The sequence below is a fragment of the Bombyx mandarina genome, chromosome 13 (assembly GCF_030267445.1).
Source record: "Bombyx mandarina strain Sakado chromosome 13, ASM3026744v2".
Lineage (NCBI taxonomy): Eukaryota > Metazoa > Arthropoda > Insecta > Lepidoptera > Bombycidae > Bombyx > Bombyx mandarina.
Window position 1 is genome coordinate 15,018,399 of NC_143220.1, and position 20,876 is coordinate 15,039,274.

Consider the following 20,876-nt stretch of genomic DNA (forward strand, 5'->3'; position numbering starts at 1 on the left):
TTCTAAGGTCTCAAGTAAGTTACAACGGCTGCCCTACCCTTCAAACCGAAATGCATTATTGCTTCACGGCAGAAATAGGCAGGGTGGTGGTACCCACCCGCGTGGACTCACAAGAGGTCCTACCACCAGTACAAAACAGTAGATAGTTGAATAAATTAAAATGTTTTGCTATGGATTTTGACCTTGACCATACACCATTCCTACGAGCACTTAACCCTAAGTGTTTGTAGACCATTTCTTAGAAAATCATAATTCAAAAATACAGAATTTTAAAACATTCACCACTTTCGCTAGTTTTGTTAACTACATTACGTAATGAAAATAAAATATATTGGTATCTCGGTTATGGGAAAAAGGTTCTAAGGCTATGAGCTAAATTTATGTTGTATAACAGAACAACTTGGTATTTTAATTAACAATTGATAGGTTATAGTTTCCGATGCATCGTACAATACATTCAAAAATAATGAAAGTAGTAAAGTAATTAAAATTATGACAAAGTAGAATAGTACATTAATAAATTATGCAATCAATTCTAACAATGAACCTAAAACTAAAAACCTTACAAAATAATAATTATAATTGCCATCAGCGGTAATCTCTTTTTATAGTGTTTTTTAAAAATTGTATTATTAATACCTTTTTTTTTAAATATTGTGTAATTAATAAGATTTTAAATAAATAATAATTTAATACGTGATTCGCTACACTACAAACAGCTACAGACTTAACATGTCCGCGGAACTAAACAGCTACAAACAGCTATTAGACTTAACATGTTCGCGGACCTGTTTAATTCCGCGAACATGTTTTCTGGAACTAGTTCTGACACTAAAAAGAACGATGTCATGTTCAATCCTTTTCAGAACATGATTAGCGCGGCTCACTGAATTTGGCTTCCCTTTTTTTGATTTTTGGAATTTTTTAATTTTTAATTATTTGTTCGTTAATGATCGAATGTAAAAATTGTTTGTTTGTCTTTTATTTATTCATAATTAATTAAACACATGATTACCCTTAAGTTGGCCCCCCTTACTAGATATCTTTATTTTTATCGTCCAGATTAATTAATTTTGATCAATTATCGTTTCTTCGACGACTGTTGGTGATTGTTCGATCATAAAAACAATTAAATTCCCAATTATTAATTATCACTGAAATTTCTATATAGTTGTTAATATTCAATATCATTAAAAATAACTGAATTTATTAAAACCGCGCTAATCGTACTTTAACGACTAATTATTGCCCGTCTTCATTGACATTTTTTTGTTGAAGTATTGTTGAAGTTTTCAATATTTTTTTGATCTCCATAAGAAATAATTACACAGTATAAACGCTCTTGTTAACAAAACGCTAGTAAATAACTGAATTAAACTCTGTACCACGACTACCACGAGTCGTGTCTCGCAGACGGGGCGCTACAGTCGCGCCATGGAGTGTTGCTAGCTTGCACTATTACATTCGCTATAATTTAATTTCCAAGAAATTTAAATTTAAACTGATTTTATAGTAATAGGTAATAGTATTTAAACACAATAAAAATTATAACTTTTTGATATCGGCCTAAACTTTCTATATCTATACTAATATTATATTTCCAAAGCATATTTCACATTTAAGGTCCTGGCCAACTTTGTTAACAGCGTAGCCAGAAATATATCCAAACGCTACGGTACTAAATAAAGAAAAAACATTTTAAATGTTAATTGTATAATTATGGTCATCTATTGTGGTTATTCCAGACATACTGCAAGGACTATTCGGATCATCTACATTCATATCACTATCATTATCAGATTCTATTTCGCTATCACTTGCTCACAAATATTATAAATCGGTCCATTTCTTCGTCTATCAGACCGTCGTTTTTTAAATAATCATCTTCTAGATGCTCCACATGCTTACATTGAATTGCCCAATCTTCTGGTGTTACACTTGCAAACGCATCTTCTGTAAGTTTCACAATGTTTTTTGGGTTTTGTTCCAAATTTTTCTCTGCCACACCTCTTTTAACAAGGCTCCATATCTTTTCAATTGGGTTTAGATCTCAATGATACGGTGGAAGTTTTAAAACTTTGTGATTGTGACTTTTTAAAAGTTCATTTACAGCATAAGTAGGCGGTCCTTTATTTAGTTTTATAAGTTTATATAATACGGGTTTTGTCCAGCTCTCTTCAAAATAAATACCCCTTTCTCGCAACCACTTACGCATTTCGTCTTTTAAAGTTGACATGGTTGGAGCTTTATTTATTTGGGTACAGTGGTATGGAGCATTATCCATAACCACAAGAGACCTTGCTGGCAAATTTTAAATTAATTTATCATTCATCCACTTGAGGAAATTGGTTGAATTCATGTCATCAAGGTAATCAGAAGACTTTGATTGAGATTTAAAAATAAGTAAAGCATTACTAATAAAACCATTTTCTGTACTAGCATGTGCGATTATCCATCTACTCCCAACAGAATCTGAAGTGAAAAGTTCTAGCTCTTCCTCACTTTGTCAACAACTTGGTATGTGCTGTAGATATAAGTCTCATCTACGAATACGACGGGTCTTTTTTCGGTGGTTCGATTCTTGTGCATTTTTTCTATATATTTTGCGCGCCAAACGATTATGCGCTCCATTAATATTTTTCTTTTGGACTGGCACCGTTTGTATTTAAATCCAATTTTTTTCAATATTCTATGCAATGTGGTAAGACTTCCTTTAAAATTATTATTAATGTCTTGTATCAACACTGCAAGTAATTTGTTTAATGTCGGCAGTTCCTTTTTTACAGCATGCAATTGGTGAATTTTATGGCGAATAGCACAAATATCAAAATCATCTATAATTATCTTATTTGGACGTGGACGACTCTTCCCTGGTGTAATAATATTTTTTGAAGTACTTGCAGCAGTCTTTCCTTCTTGTATTATTCTTGATACGGTTTTCTCAGACACACCTGGATTTTTTTTAAAACCATATTAGTCTTTATTTAGTAAACTTATTTTTTATCAGTGGTAGTTAGCTGTATATGCCGTTTGTAAGTCGTGTATGTCGTCTGCTCGTTTGTCTTCCTTTGCTCAATAAAAAGTCTAGTGTCCTAGATTATTGATAAAACTAAAAAAACAAATGATAAAGTTTAAATAAATAAAACCCTAATGTCATCATTTGTGTAGTAAAATAGTATACAAAGTGCTGATAGTAATAGCAAGAAATCAAAATTTCAAAAATCAAAATTTTAAATTTTCTTACAAAATAAAATCCAAATCGAATGGCAAACCATATTAGCTAGCAATACTAAATATGTACCTGTAATGGCAGCAACTCTCTTGCGTACATTGTCTAATGGTATCAAAAGTCCTTAATTTTACTGTTCTGTTTCACAAAACGCCATTACTTGCAGTATCATTTCTCGGCCACCACTTTTTATCACTTTAGACATTGTATAGAACACTTTATATCAGGGAAATAAATAAAAATCTTAACAACAACCGAACACAGTAACAGCGTTGGACAGTAACAATAACAAACAACATGGCTGACCAAAATAATTAGTTCTGTTTTTGGCCGCGGACAGGACTCGTGGTACGGACTGTGGCGGCACATCACTAGTCGTGTGTGCGGCCACCACTAGCACAAAACCCGTCCAGGCGACAGCGGTGTGCGGGGACGAGAGCGGGTAACGCGCAGAGGAACCTGCTTCCAGTCGGCCGCCGAGAGCGCGGTGCGCTACGAAACGACTCCAAGATTGAACCTACGCAGCTCTGCTCGCACGCGCATACAAATATTATATTTCTCGTCTCACCGAATAAAACGCATTAAAGTTAGTTAAGTTCTCATTGCTACGGCGCCTTCCCGCTCACACAAGTACCATAGGACTATGGAAATGAAACGTCAACAGAAAATACGTGCCACTATGACGTCATCTGGCCGCTAAACATGGCGGTTCTAGTGCTGCCCCGAAGATTTTAATGTTATTAGGTTTTATCGATAAACGTACTTGGCTCTTTTTATTTTAAATATTGTTGAGTATTAATTACTTGTAGAATTTATACTTTAATAGGAAGTAAGTATATTGTTATGTGCAAAGATGATGTGATTTAGATATGTAAAATCTAAGACAAGTAAACGATATGACGATTTTTAAAAGTTGCTACACTGATTTTATAATGTTGTCGTTTGACAACTCAGTGACCGCAAAACATAAACATATGGCGTAGTACAGTGCCATCTGCTCAATTCTAGCATGCTAAATGTTATCGTCGTTTCGTATGTTGCCGTCTCGCTCGCACTTGTGCATATGCCAGAAATGGATGAAAGCTTTATGTCGGCGATAAAACGTTAGCATGCTAGCTATGCTGTTTTGGATATCAAAATAAGAGTACGTGTTTTTCTTAGATTACTTAAGTACCGCTCTATTACAATCTATTTTAATTGTGTTGGTGACCTAAAGTCCGTAACATACTACCGCAGCGCACCTCAAGGTAGGTGCGCCGCACCATTTGAATCACTCTCGTTTGAGAGTGATTTAAATTTTAAACTTATCAAGGGACCGCGTGATAAAAAAAACACCTACAGAACATTTATTTAATTACAAACGTCATTCCTTGTGACTTCTTCTCTAAAATCACTTAATTATAAAAAAAAATAACGAATTTACAATAGCGCTTTACTCGCTACGGAATAAAACTTTTTTATTTAAATAGTTCCGAAGGGAGATTTTTTTCGGTAACCTTTTTCCCGAAATATCTAAACAGAATATCTTAATATGTTTTGATGACACATTTTATTAACCTTTCGTATTAGGTATTTAGGATCAGTGTCATGATCAATAGATTCCGACCGAAAAATGGAGTCCGATTTTTCGGATGAGTGCTCCATAATGAATTTAAATATATTTATAGTTTTGGGGCATCGACTTTCTTGGGATCCTATAAAATATGTTTTAATTATTATTTTTGTATGTTTTAAGCGGGGTAGCATGATAAAATTAGAAATTTTATATAAGCAATCATATTAAATCGATATTAAAGTCAATAAATAATGTACAACCCAAAACAGACGGCTGAACTGACGTGACAATTACATTTGGTGCGCTAAACATGGCGGATTTTTGGCCTCATTAGACATTTACGTATATTCATGTTTCATTTTATGTACGCACTGTAATACTGTTATATTGTTTTCCTGCGAGTTACAGTGCTCAGTAAGAACGAGATAGATATATGTTTATGTGTGGGCCTTCAAAATGGGTGCTATTTATATAAGCAATTGTACGTATAGAACAATATGTCGTGTCCCTACTATATAGGTCTATGTAGTAAATACGGCCATTGCCAGCTGACTGACAAAAGCGGCGCATGCGCAATGTAGGCGTGAGGTGATGGTTTGCTTATTAGATATAAAATAATTAATAATTAAGAATTGAATTGTTTTTATGATCGAATAATCAACAATAGTCGCCGAACAAACAAAAATTGATCAAAATTAATTAATCTGGGTGATAAAAATAAAGATATCTAGTGAGAGGGGCCAGCTTAAGGGTGATCATTTGTTTAATTAATTATAAATAAATAAAAGACGAACAAAAATTTTTACATTCGAACATTAACGAATAAACGACAAATAATTAAAAAAAAAAAAATCCGAAAATCAAATAAAAGGGGCCAAATTCGGTGAGCCCTAGACGTAGCATATCGGGATCTTCCAAAAAGGCCACTGAAAAAGTCTCAGTAAATAGCCACCATTTTAATGAGATTATCTTTCATAACATAACATCTCATCTCATTTCATTTAATTTCATCCCAGTTGATTAATGTCTCAAATTAATCATATTCATTTAATTTCACTCCTATCATTTTTCAAAAAAATAACGATGCAAATTAAAGTATGGCTTGACCCAAAAATCTTAGTTACCAGGTCATAAACTCCCTTAAAAAAAGTAGTACCTATTCCTATTTCCTATTCATTATTTGTAATCTGTATTTTGTAGATCATTTTATTTATTATTTTTATGCAATGCATTTGTGTTTTAAATCATTCATGTAATAAAATTAGCTAAAAACAACCTATAATTTTATCATGTGACTTAATATTTCCACGAAATGTATTCAAATTAATACCACAGCAATATTCAATGTTCATTGATAACATGTGGATGTTTTAAAAGGCCTAGCACTGGCGTTTAGTTCGTTCAAAATACACAAAATAAATCGAAAACCACGGCGTCGAAAAAAACAGATAATTCTTCTCGTTTGGAAACGGATAAACGATACAAGGTAAATAACTATGTTCCTATTAGAATTAACATGTAAATAGTGTCATGTATTGTGTAAACAACTTTGAAATTTATTGAAAATTTGTTTTACTTTACGTGGCCTTACATGTTTTTAGATGCCGTCCGCAAGTTTTGGTTCCATATCACTTCCAGGGGGTAGTGATTGTGGTATAAAAGATGTTTGGAATCACAATTTGCATGAAGAATTCCAGATAATCAGACAGGTATTTAGAAGTTTTATTAAATCCAAAGCATAATTCTATAATCCTGATGTAATTGTGTTTTATCTTTTAAAAGGTAGTCCAAAAGTATCATTGGGTAGCTATGGATACAGAATTTCCAGGAGTAGTTGCACGACCAATTGGAGAATTTAGATCGACAGCTGACTATCAGTATCAATTACTAAGGTGAGAAAAAATGTTGAAATATATACAAAATGTATCATTGACAAAGTAGGTAACTTTGTTGCTTGATTGTGTATGTTATGCTGATGAAGAAAATGTATCTGGTGAAGATAAAACCAGACAAATAAAATTTTGTCTGATATACATTGGTGCTAAAGCTAAACTTCAGTAATCACTTGACACAGGGCCATGGATATTCATCTACACTAAAAAAAACAGGTGTAAATAGCTTTGTATTGTAATAATTTGACTTGAAGCCTGTGACTTGGTACTGTAAGTACTAAAAATGAAGATTTGTAATGATAATGGTGTTGATTCACAAAATAATAGCATTACATATAGAGGGGGGAAAGGCTATTTGGTTTAAATGACATTTTGCATAATATATGACTTTTATCTTTCTAATTAAAGGTCAATTTTATTTGTTAATTTGGTGAAATTAAACTTCAATTATGTTTACACCATTAAAAGAGCTGAAGAAGGTTTTATTTATGTTTCTTTTTCAAATTATAAATTTAAACAGGTCTCTTGTAAAGTTTCAAAAATGTCGCCTAAACCCATTAGGTTTTAACACCTTGATTGATATGTATAATAATAAAAAAATTAAAACATTTGAACAACATAATTCAGTTAAAATCTAATTAGTACATGGAATCCAATACCCGAGAAACATGGTTAGCGGCTGCCTGCTTATACTGCCTTTATATGAATTTGTCGGTTTACAACATTTTTACACAAGTGACAAATTAGCTTAGTAAACAAATAGTCTATTGCTTACTTTAAGTCTAGTTATGTTTTGGCTTCTTAAATGAATTAAACACACCCTGTAGGAATGCCTCATATGTATGTATTATGTAATTTGAAACTAACCCTTTTTAGGTGTAATGTTGACCTTTTGAGAATAATACAGTTAGGCTTGACCTTCATGGATGAAAATGGAAAGACACCACCTGGTTATACAACTTGGCAATTCAACTTTAAATTCAATCTACAGTAAGTAGGAAGAGCTTATTTGTTTCATATATTTTTAAATAGAAGTATGTTTAGATACATAAATGCCTACTAATGGGAAATAGTAATAAATAACCCATTAATATAGATAATTCAGAAAACATATAGACTAGACAAACATTAAGTTTTTAATTTGATTTTAGCAGTAATTTGTAACATTAATTTCAGAGAAGATATGTATGCACAAGACTCTATAGACCTATTACAAAACTCAGGTCTACAGTTCAGAAAACATGAAGAAGATGGTATAGAACCATTGGAATTCGCTGAACTCCTTATGTCTTCAGGTAAAATATGACACTAGTAAATTTACCTACTTCCTGTTCACTTTCAAATTTGTTTCAAATAAGTGATAGAAGTGCAAAATTTCATACTGTTTACGTTAAATAGTGTGGCTTTGTTTGCTTAAAATTTATTTAGTTTGATTATAAAATTATGTACAACTTAATATTATTTTTGTTCTTATTATTCAATGCTTAACTTACTTTCTATTATTTGATATGTTGATTAATCTATTAAATCTACATAATAATATGACTATTGTGAAGAAGGAAGTTCATAAAACTACAAAGACGTACCAAGGAAACTTGTAAAGACATACTAATAAATTAGCTGCCAAACTGACAATTTGAATCTATAATAACCGGAGCTACCTGAGAAAATAAATACTCCCTATATAAATAAAATTGATCTATGAATGAGGATCTGCCTTCATAGGACGGTATACTGCTATACAATTAAAAAAATGTTGATCAAAGCAAAGATATTAATCGACACAATAGCTTCCTAGTTAAAAATTAATCTTCTTAATTCCACCTCAACCATAATTTATCTTTCTTCTACAGGTCTTGTACTCATTGACAACATAAAGTGGCTTAGTTTCCACTCTGGATATGACTTTGGCTATTTATTAAAATTGCTAACAGATCAGAACCTACCGCAAGATGAGAATGACTTTTTTGAGAGTCTTCGACTGTATTTTCCAACTGTTTACGATGTTAAAGTGAGTGCATAAAATTTAAGTAAAAAGTTTATGTTAATAATCTAAGTTGAACATGAGAATTGAGCATGGACATGTCATCCTTATCTAAACGACATTTAAAATAGATTTCTTAATGTTATCTAGTAGTTTGTTTGTGTCCCTGGCATTGTCGATGCTCATGAGCCAAGGTAGCTACTAGCCATTAGCTTTTAAGCTTTTTCATTCTTCAAAGGTATTTAAAAAAAAAAAAGTGTGTGTGTCCGCTCCGACGCACGACTGGAGTTTACTGGATATAAAAAATTAAACGAAACAATACGAGAAATAGTTCTATATTACGACAACACGATACACTACAGATTATTAACAAATTAACGAGACACAAAACAAACGACTAACAAATATATGAAAATACAATAATGAGAGAAACGCGCGATCAGTACGAGGCTTTGTGGCGGACTGCCGGCGCAGCAGCCCGGCGCGCATTTCGTGTGACATGCGCATAACGCATTTCGTGTGACATGCTAGTACGATTTTGGTCCCCATAATTTTCATACCCCGGGCCTATATATGTAAATCGATTCTAAAGGAGTAAACTCCAAAAACTTTAACTAAAATAATTTTTGAGATTTATAAATATTGTTTACTTTAGTATTTGATGAAGCTGTGCAAGAATTTAAAGGGTGGATTGCAAGAAGTTGCTGACCAGCTGGAGTTGCGTCGAGTGGGACCTCAGCATCAAGCTGGTTCTGATTCACACCTAACTGGAATGGCTTTTTTCAAAATCAAAAAGGTTTTAATATTTTATTGAATTTATCAATTAATTTACTGCTTTTTATTGCTAAGATGGTTGGAACTAGGTGTTTGGTGGTTATCAGAGCCCATTTATATCTGCAACGTGAATGCTGCCACCCACTTAGAGACGTGTGTTTTAAAGTCTCAGTTTTTACAGTACAAGGACTGCCTCACCTCTCAAACAGAAACGTATTACTGCTACACGGCATAAATAGGCAGGGTGGTCGTATCAACATGCCCTATAATCAGTAAAGGTTGCTTTTAAATTTCAAAGTATCCGAAACGTCGGAAAATAATAAACGAGAGATTTAACCGTAAAAATAGTTTTCATTCATAGAGGGTAGAAGTAAGCACCATCTCAGTCAGTGCATTAAAACGTGGCCACTGAAAGGGAGCCAATTAAGGTGGCGCTATAGTAGCAAGTGGAAAGATTTTTTCTCCTACCGACGCCGAAAGTTCGGTTTTCGTCCCGCTGTACGGGGAAGAAAGTCTAACTTTTCCTCCCTGGGTACAAGTGCGCATGCGCGTTAGTGTCTACGTCTGCTCTCACGCACCTAAAATTCTCCGCCATTGTTGTGCTCGGGTAATTTGCAATATTGTGTTTAGTGTAAAAGTGAAATAAACAAAAGGCAATAAAATTTAATAGTGAAGTATTAAACAAAGATGAGTTCATCAGACAGTTCTTATTCAATTAGTAGTAGTTTATTTAAAAATTAAAAAACAGTTAAATTGTTTTTTTTTACGAGTACGGGGGGGTTCTGCTCCCCCTACCCCTGGCAAGGGCTTCGCCCCTGGACCCTGGTTCGGTACTCCACGAACTTTTGGCCTGGTAGGAGAAAAAACAGTATGTGCCCCGCGGGAGAAAAGTTAGACATTTTCTCCAGCGTGTTTGCCACCCCTCGCCTTCGCCTTCACAATGTACTATAAAAACAGCACCATAAACTACCACATTTCACTTCAATCCAGCACATTTCACTCGGCTTAAAACTCCTATATTCATATCATTTCCACTTGCCGCACTAGCGCTATTTCGATGAGTTTTCCAACAATAACTTGCTGTTTACAGGTGGACACTTTTTCAACTTGTCCCCTATACAAGACGATGCTCCTTGCCTCTGCCCTACATAATATCTTTATATATCGTCTTCTCGCATTAAAACTGTATAATCTCAAAACTTACTAATTTTACAGGAGAGTGTTTTAAGGGTTTAACATGTAATATTTTTAATATTAATCATATTTGCAATATTTATTTTTTATTTTTTACCAGTTACATTATCTGTCTTTTAAAGTATGAAAAAATTATGTATTAATTTTGTTAATAGTAGTCAAAACATAGGCAAACTAAAAAAAAAAAACTAAAATAAACTACGCTCTTTTGACAGTATATTTTATGAGAAAAATACTGGTGATACCAAATGTTTACGCATATTAACTCAATTTCGAATATTTTTGGAAATTGTACAATTTTTATGCGAAAAGGCGATATGTCTCGCGTGAATTTTCCATGGCCTTGAGACAGTAAAATTGTGGCTATGTTTGTTAAAGTTGGTGACGGCATTATCGTTTTTATTTACACTATTGATGTACTCCGGTACATCTAGTGCAAGTATAAAAATGCATCTATCATATGTTCACCAATGACTTACTTCATTATGAAGGATTAACAATGTCAATGAAACCTATACCTTTACTACAGATAGATCGACTTGTGATCGTAATTCGATTCGGCATATACCGATCGTGTCTTGTTTATTTCGAGCAATTTTACTGTAGTAGCAATAGACTAACCACACGTCACATTCAAAGAGCCTGGTAATCATTTGACATACTCTATAAAAAATATTATAGGTTCAGTAATTTGTTTATAATTTAAAACAATAAATACAACGCGACATTAGTCTTGGAGTTTAAATTTTGAAATTAATTGTTACAGATATTTTTTGACGACAATATTGAAAGTTCAAGTGGGCATTTATACGGTCTTGGTGCACCGTTTTCAGTGAATGTCAATAACTTCCAAGACAATGGCGAAAACGGAAATTCCTCTTGATCTGCAGAATCTGCGTGTGTATCCAGACATTCACCGCAACTACGCATATTTCATCTTAAAGAATAAATGGACAAATCCTGATACAATTACATTAAATTGTAAAATATAATCTGGTTAATCTAGAATCTAGATAAATGTGAATTTACAATAGACATTTTAATGTTCGTGTTGTACATGAATCAGTGCTGATTTATGAATTGTGTATTTTAATTATTTTATGATAAAATTGGAAACATGAATTGTGAAATAAAATCTGATGTACTAGCCGTTTTGGTTTGTAATTATTATCGGTATCATAGTGAAATTTAATACTAAGATATTGTAATAGATAAGATTTTATCAATATAATTTAATTCTAAAATGTGTATGGTATAAGCCTTTGATACTTATTATTTTGTAAAATATAAATTTTACTAGAAAGTCCTATTTCATTGAAATTTTGAATTTACCAATTCGAAGACACCACTAGGACACCTTTATAAAACTAGACGTAAGCATAAGTATAATAATAAAAAAATTGTAAATATAAAGAAGTCCTTCATTTTCACCGTTCTATGCCCGAAATAATGTTTTATGTCCGACGATCCTAATGACAATAGTTTGTCCGACTTTAATTCAGACCAGTGTCCCTCAGGTACTTAGCTACTGCTACCCTCATTATATCCTTCCCATTTAGGTACCGCTAATGTTAAGTCTAACACCCTCTTACATCTCGTATTAGGTAGCTGAAGGTAATATAATTTTAACTGATGTTGTGCAGAGTGGAAGAACGAACGTGTCTGTATAAATCGAGTGAATAAATAGCAGTTAATTGTTAACTTTTCAAAATTTCACTGTTGTAACTCTGGTATAGATCTTTAAATTAGAATTTTTCAGAGTTCCTTTAAAGCCTAAGTATTATTAGATGTAAAAAAAACACTTCAGATTTTACTTTGATTGTAGTGAGCAATACTCGATATTTATTTATGTACTACATAAAAGCCTTTCATCCGGGACGGTTTTTTCATTCGTGAACATGAGTGAAGTACCTATTAAATTAGAAAAATTAGTAGTTGCATGCTGGATTTGAACCCTGGTACACTGACATCGCTCGATACGAGTACATCAGCAGGCGCTTTATCCTTTAGCCCCCGACTACAAATTATAAACGACGCCGACTATAAATTATACTTTGTTGTACTTAGTTTAGAGGTATGCATTAGTATAATAAATTATATAGGGAATACAACAAAGATACTCTGGTTCGTACTCCCTTAAGGAAGACTTTTCCTTCAATTTTAACCTCCATAGCGTAAATTATTCCCGTTTGAAATGGTTGGTATCGTTAAAAGTTTTGATGACTTTAACGATGTCGTTTTAACGAAATCGGTAACGTTATCGTAACTCTTTTATAACGATTTATTTTCCAATCAACTGAAATTACGTCACCACCAATCTATGTTGTATTAGTATACGCCAAATTATGCAAATTTTACTGTTATCAGGAACATCTCAAGATTTAGATTTACATTCAGTCAAAAAAGTATCGGGAACAGATGATTTGTTTATGGTTCCAAACTCAATTTTTTTATTGTTGTTAGATTGGCAGAACTGTTTTCCATTTTGGCGCGGAATTTGAGTTACATCTGTTAATTTAATTAGCGATTTAATTAGATTAAAATGATTATACAGTGCTGTTTTTAGTTATAACATATTTAGCGTGTATTTCGAATTTCGTAATAGACAAAAACATCGAACAAAGAGTTTGTCTTAAATTTTGCATCGTCAGTGGAATTTCCTGTTCGGAGTCACGGAAAATGTTGCGAAACACTTACGGTTAATCGTAATCAATAGATTTGTAAAACACGTGCTTACGAGGGGTACAAAGCATTCTAAAGCGGTTGATACTATGTGATGGAAGACTTGCCTCGTTCTTTTAGGTCATCCTGCAACTAAATACTATTTGTATATAACGTTTTTATTACAGGACTTTTCACAAAAGGAGTGTAAAATTTTCACATTTCGCGTATTTCGAATCACTCGATACGAGCAGATAGATACGTAGGTAGTTCCATTCTTTAGGATACCACTTCACAGGAATATGTGTTACATTTCTCTTTCGTTTTGTTATTGGCATTTTTATTGGCAAAATGATTATTCCGTAATGTAGTTACGGTACATAAAGTTAGTGTCGTCATGGGAATTATATTAAAAAAAAAATATTTTTGGAACTTTTTACCTGCTTCACTTTTTGATAACTCGTCGATACGTTACGAGTTCACAGTAAGTAACCGTTGCAGTAACATTAATTTTACACTCCTCACTCCCAATATCGTGCAGTTTAATAATTCATAGGGTGGCTCTAACTACGAGTCTGTCTGAAACTACACAATATTGAGTCTAACACACTAACGATATCTGAGTCTCTTGCTGGCTGCTCTTACGACTGAAACTGCATTCAGAATTCGCGATTAAGTCATGACTAGTTAAAAGACCGGTTAATCATTTACTTGAAAAAAAAATCCTTTTGATTTTATATTAAGTTTGTCCATATGGAAAAAAAAACATTGATTCATCAGAAAAAAATCCCCAATTTTGTGTCAATATCAGTAAAACGATAGTATTTTGGTTATTAATTTAATTATTAATAATTGTAATAGTTATGTTTAGTAGAGTTTTTGCCGGGAACGAAGTTGTGTGAATTGTTTTATTTTGCTTTAATTTAGTTTACTCTCTTTGATTCACAGGATTTCTGTTTTCGAATCAACATTTCTGTGACGCCAATGATCCGAAAGCACAGTGAATGTGTAATCGTCCGTGGAGATAAACGTAGAACGTCATATACTATATGGTGCGTAGATATTTTTTATTTCTTAGACCTAAACTATACCTATACAATTATTTTTAGTCTCATTATCAGTTGCAAATAATAAAAAAAAGATCTCAACAATCTTGTCTCAGGTCAATAGTTATTGGTGATAGGGCGTGATGTGAGCCCGACGTAGGTCGTGAGGTAGGCCCACTGTGCTGTCTATTGTCGCTTAGCAGCCATGCGTTCGTTTCCATACCCGATTCTGTGGACCGAATGGTGAACAGTCGACGTCGCCCTAAGCACGCTATTACGGATCCTCCCGATCCATTAACGGTGCTTTTAGGTACATCAAGCATCGGTCACCGCCTACGCGGAACCCGTCGCTTGCGACGAAGGTCTCGACGAGTAAATGAACCCATAGATACGCCCACTGAGTTTCTCTCTGGATTTTCTCAGTGGGTCGCGTTTCCGATCCGGTGGTAGATTCTGCGAAGCACTGCTCTCTTGCTAGGCCCAGTGTTAGCAACACTTCGGTTTGAGCCCCGTGAGTTCACCTACCCGTCAAGGAGAAGCTGAAATAGCCTCTCAAGGCTATCTGCATAGGTATGAAAAAAAATTTTGACGGAATACACGGCCTGATGTCTCAAAATGAGTAGCGGCATTAACGTTTGTTGTATATTGACTCTGGTAATTATTTAACAACAGGATGATCGTAGGCTCGTACCCCTAAGTAGCACAATAAAAGAAACAAAACGTTTTACAATTTGCGCGTGATAATTTTGTAACCTACTATTTCAAATAGCGCATGCCGTTCAAAAAGAAAATCTTTTCTAAAGCTACTGTATACTGCTGGCTTAGCAAATTGAGGTACCGTAGAGTAGCTTTGGTGGAGGAAAAAATAGGCGCCTTTCCCTTTGACTGTTGCTATCGAAGAAAACGTGCTGACTCTGGGTTTTTATATTAAAATAGTATAATAGAATTGTAGATCGTAGTTCCGAAGACCACTTTATTGACAGATTGCCGGTAAGCTCGTCGGTTTAATGAAAAATCGTAAACAAAAAAATAATATTTTAGCTTTAGTTTTCTTCGTGACTACGAGTTAAATAGCTTAACGAAATAAATTATATTTTTTGAAACTAGTTAGCATTAATAATTTAATTGCCACAAAGACACAAGGTTTTATGATTTTTTTATAAAACTTTATTAAATGCGGCGATTGATTTTTTGCTTCGTCCTAAAATATTAAAGCTGCCTATGGATGAACTGACTAAACCTATTGGTTTTTTTTAAAACAAACAGGTCACATATCTTTTTAAGTTATATTTTCTCGTCCTACTGTCGTCGTAAATGCTTAGTTATTTAATAAAAATAATAGCCATACAAATATCAAACAATTTAATAAAGCATTATTGTAAAAATGTTTTATTAATATCAAATTGTGCAATGTGAAAAACCTGTAAAGAATCGAGCGGAGATACGGGTGGACTGAAAGCTAAATCTTATAGCGCACTGTGCGTGGACGGGGCAGTCGTTCGCGATCCCCTGTATGAGGCGGTTGTTTCAGCAGTATTTCAGGCTACATTCGTCACGTAGTCACCGCGAGACGGCTAAACAGCAACTTTGTGACAATATTAAAAAAAATATATGTGATTTAATTTTCTCTCTTTTTTTTTTTTGGATTCAACAACGTCGACTGTGAGTATACCGTATTTATTACAATATGTTTTTAAATAAGCTTTAATTACATTATAAATGCCACATATGGATTTTATTATTGTTATAAAAAAAAAAAGAAAAGAAATTTTCTATCAAACAGTTTTGAGTTTTTAGAAACAACTCTATCATGTAAGTATCGCTCATTTTCTGATAGAGTTACATAGAGGAGTGAAGGAAGCCTTTTGGTCGCTATGGCCAATTTATTTCGAATAATAAAACTGTGCACATAAAATTGCTTTTAATACGGATCGTTTTTGTACAAAACGCGCGGGGAAATTGCTTCCAGTCTTGTTTTATAAAGGAATTTACATACGAACGTAAATCCAGTAAGTGTGTTTGATGAGGCAAATAAAAATAATATGTAGCGCGACTATTATTATTTTAGTTTGATTGTAGTACGGCAACCAATTTATTGTAGGAACTATTTTTTTGAACATTTATTATTCCCATATTTAAAAAGCTTATTATAATTTTCTGTGCTCTGGTGAAATAAATATCAGATGGGCGCCGAGATGGTCCGCTCTTTTATAAAAAAGTAAAATAAGACTAGAGCTGTGTTATTTTATTAATAATTCTTCGAAAGTCCCATATATATCATCAACCTTTAGAAATTGTGAAGGTTTGTTGATAGTTTTCTAAAATCTACTACCACATGACACAGCTCATGAACATAATCGTGTCTGTGACGACTTCTAGATTGCATTCCTGATTATTTATTACTGTAGTCCAGACGAAGACGAAAGCCCAAAATTAAAGGCTTTACGTCAGACGCTTATGAAAATAAATATTAGACAAAAACGTCACAAACGTAGGTGATTATTTACTGTTCAGTAAACAAAAATTCTTGCAAATCTTAAAAAATGTCAATTTGAATAAACGGATTATGCACACAAATTCGATTTATTGTAGACACGTAGTGTTTTTAGCAGCATCATTGGTGACGACAAACTTGGATGAAGCCTTTCTTATGCGTGACATTTTTAATCTAATTGCAAAAGTTACGTAATTATGTAAGAATTATTTGGTACATTGTATAATTCGTTTCGTATTCGAATAATATTACGTCTTCTATCATGAATATCACTTAAAACAGAGAAATAAAAATGGTTGCATTATACAAACGTTTTTTTTTGTGATTTTTACGTTCATGAATTACTTTGAGTCATATTATTGAAGTGTCAGTAGCGTTGCAATAAATACTGGCCTTTCGGACAGAGCACTGTATGACTTCGCAGAAATTAGGAGACGTGGTCTTAACTTAAGCCACGGTATTAACTAAACCACTCAAACACATAATACCACTACAGTTCAAGATAGGAATTAGGAGTAATTGTCTATTAACTTACTAAAATATGCATAATTTTCTCAATTTGCATATTAACTTGCCCTTCTTCCTTTTCCGACATGTCACGAAACAAGGAAGTTATTCCTGTAGCTCAACTTATTTCTCTGTAATGTTTATGATATTGGAATGGGGTTATCATATAAAGCGATCTAGACGGTTACATGTGGCATGGTTCTGTCAGAATTTTGCCTTGTTGAATCGATACGATCGGAATATTGGATCAAATTGTGACATGTGATGAAAAGTGGATTCTTTACGATAACCGTAAGCGAAAAATGCAATGGCTGACCCCTGATCAAACGCCGCAACAGTGTCCTAAAGCAAAGCTTACCAATAAAAAGGTAGCTTTTTGGTGGTCTCCGTATGGTGTTATTCACTATAGCTTTCTCCGATGTGGTCAAGCAATAACGGCAAATGGCTACTGTGCCGAACTCTGAACAATTATAGCAAAAGTTGCAGTGAAACAGCCGCGACTCATGAATCGATCTTCACCATTATTGCTCCATGATAACGCGAGACCTCATATAGCACGAGAAACCATTTTAACTCAACAGGAACTGCAATTAGAAATCATTCGTCACCCTTCATATTCGCTAGACCTTGCTCCAACGGACTACCATTTTCATCGTGATTTCGACAATTTTCTACGTGATAAAAAGTTTTCTTCCCAGGAGGCAGTATAAAAAATGCTTTCAAACAGTTTGTAGAATCTGGATCACCAGAGTTCTATCGCTAATGCATAAATGACCTCCCTATTAGATGACAGCAATGTAAAGATAATAGTGGCCATTTTGATTAAATAAATATGTTAAATAAAAGCAAAAAAAAAATTCAATTTTTCATTACAAATCGGCAACAAAGTATGAAACTTTAACCCCTAATAATATAGGAAATAATTCTACGTAGAATTAATAAAAAAATATTGTTTTGATTACCAAGTTCTTCCAATATGAAATGAGTCCCTTTTGAAGTGCTTTGTAAATTATTTTAAATATAAAGCGATTCGGATTGCAACACTTCCCTATTTATTTTTCTATTTATTTTTGGAGTTTACTCCTTTAGAATCGATTTACATATATAGGCCCGGGGTATGAAAATTATGGGGACCAAAATCGTACTAGCATGTCACACGAAATGCGTTATGCGCATTTCGTGTGACATGCTAGTACATGCGCCGGCAGTCCGCCACAAAGCCTCGTACTGATCGCGCGTTTCTCTCATTATTGTATTTTCATATATTTGTTAGTCGTTTGTTTTGTGTCTCGTTAATTTGTTAATAATCTGTAGTGTATCGTGTTGTCGTAATATAGAACTATTTCTCGTATTGTTGGAGTTTACTCCTTTAGAATCGATTTACATATATAGGCCCGGGGTATGAAAATTATGGGGACCAAAATCGTACTAGCATGTCACACGAAATGCGTTATGCGCCTAGCATGTCACACGAAATGCTTTATGCGCCTGATTGGCTCCTGATTGCGTGATGCGTGCGCGCGCCAATCAGGAGCCAACGCGCGGCCGCGTTATCGCAGGTGACGCCGGGCTGCTGCGCCGGCAGTCCGCCACAAAGCCTCGTACTGATCGCGCGTTTCTCTCATTATTGTATTTTCATATATTTGTTAGTCGTTTGTTTTGTGTCTCGTTAATTTGTTAATAATCTGTTGTGTATCGTGTTGTCGTAATATAGAACTATTTCTCGTATTGTTTCGTTTAATTTTTTATATCCAGTAAACTCCAGTCGTGCGTCGGAGCGGACACACACACTTTTTTTCGTTTAATTTTTGGAGTTTACTCCTTTAGAATCGATTTACATATATAGGCCCGGGGTATGAAAATTATGGGGACCAAAATCGTACTAGCATGTCACACGAAATGCGTTATGCGCATTTCGTGTGACATGCTAGTACATGCGCCGGCAGTCCGCCACAAAGCCTCGTACTGATCGCGCGTTTCTCTCATTATTGTATTTTCATATATTTGTTAGTCGTTTGTTTTGTGTCTCGTTAATTTGTTAATAATCTGTAGTGTATCGTGTTGTCGTAATATAGAACTATTTCTCGTATTGTTTCGTTTAATTTTTTATATCCAGTAAACTCCAGTCGTGCGTCGGAGCGGACACACACACTTTTTATTTTTTATTAATTGCCCTATAATTCAGTTGAATATTTCCTTTGTATAGCCCCGTGCATACCCTATTATACTTCCAGCAAGAGATTTATAGGCTGAAATTAAGATAATATTGGATACGCGAATATATTTTCATTATCTCTATTTATAATTGTTGTTGGTATTATTATCATTTGACCAATTAAGAAATGCCTATTGGTGACCACATTCCCTTAATACAGAGGAATAATTAATTGGAAGGCAACCCGCGAGGGTGACGTACATATGTCATAAATATACAGATTTTTTAAAATTTAAAAATCCATCTCTATTTTTCTTTAATTTGAATTTTTAAATCCCTGAGAGAAACGTGACTGCTAGTCTAAAAACAAAAAAATAATCTGTCAACAGTTTTTAAATTGATCAAGTCAATTGTACTCGAGTGCTGGAAATATGGAGATCGTGATATCAGAGAACTCTTTTTTGAATATTCGATAAAGTGTATAGAGCAAGCCAATAATTCTTCATATTCCTATAGGCTGCGGATTCTTGAGCCATATAATAAGAAGCAATTTGTATATGTCCTTGAAATAGTTTACTATCATGATTTTTTCGATTATGAAGCCGTACTAGTATGCCAGTAGGCCTTCTTTGACACTAAAAAATTATACTGTGTTTTGTAAAGTTGCGGATAATAATAGGGTTTCATTTTGGTTCACTTTTGCTTAGAAGTGTTATTCATCAACAAGATATCAACAACGTTAGTAGTGATGTTATTACGATTAAGATAATTACCACATAAAGTCAGGACGCTATAAATTCGCAATCCAGACACGTGCTTAATGTTGACGCATTAATGTTCCTGACGACATTACAGTCTAATTCTTGATTCTGTTTTCATTTTGGTTGAAAAAAGTTGCTTAACTTTTAATAAGAAAGCTTAGAGATTCTTTAAGCTTTCTTTCTCTAAGCTTTAAGTTTTAAAGTAGAATTTATAAATTCTGCCTTAAAACTTAAATTAGATATTAACTAATTTACTAAATTATATTATTGTTTTTTTATTTATTGCTTAAATGGTTGGATGAATTCACGGCCCACCTTAAGTGGTAAGTTAAGTGATTACCGAAGCCCATAGACATCAACAACGCGAATATCGCCACCAACCTTGAGACATGAGGTCTAAGATCCCAGTTATTATGGCACACGCTTACGTTAACTAAAATTAGTGGTTTCTTATGAAAACTGAAATAAAAAATTAGATTGCACTAAAAGGTTTAATTTATTTCAAACAAAAACTTACAAAGCGTGATGTTAAAAATTAGAAAAAAAACTTAGTACGTTAGAATAAATTGAATTTAAACCCGAGGGGCTTCCTGAATTTATTAGCGTATGTTTTTTTTATGCTTA

The 20,876-nt window shown here is 33.7% G+C and overlaps 2 protein-coding genes and 1 pseudogene across 2 annotated transcripts in view; 2 read left to right on the top strand and 1 right to left on the bottom strand.

Moving 5' to 3' along the window:
* Positions 1-1,567: 1,567 nt before the first annotated feature.
* On the bottom strand, positions 1,568-2,965 carry LOC149501676 (uncharacterized; annotated as a pseudogene).
* A 2,769-nt stretch (positions 2,966-5,734) lies between these two features.
* Pop2 (CCR4-NOT transcription complex subunit Pop2) lies at positions 5,735-12,041 on the top strand. The gene is made up of 8 exons (XM_028181821.2): positions 5,735-6,270; positions 6,386-6,493; positions 6,567-6,676; positions 7,553-7,666; positions 7,853-7,971; positions 8,530-8,687; positions 9,316-9,456; positions 11,395-12,041. The coding sequence occupies exons 2-8, from the start codon at positions 6,386-6,388 to the stop codon at positions 11,509-11,511; spliced, it is 867 nt and encodes a 288-aa protein (XP_028037622.1). The 5' UTR covers positions 5,735-6,270; the 3' UTR covers positions 11,512-12,041.
* A 3,777-nt stretch (positions 12,042-15,818) lies between these two features.
* rdgC (retinal degeneration C) overlaps positions 15,819-20,876 on the top strand; it is a 74,038-nt gene continuing 68,980 nt past the window's right edge. The window contains exon 1 of the mRNA XM_089732362.1: positions 15,819-15,997. The gene's annotated coding sequence lies outside the window, so the exon portion shown is untranslated. The remainder of the gene's footprint in view (positions 15,998-20,876) is intronic.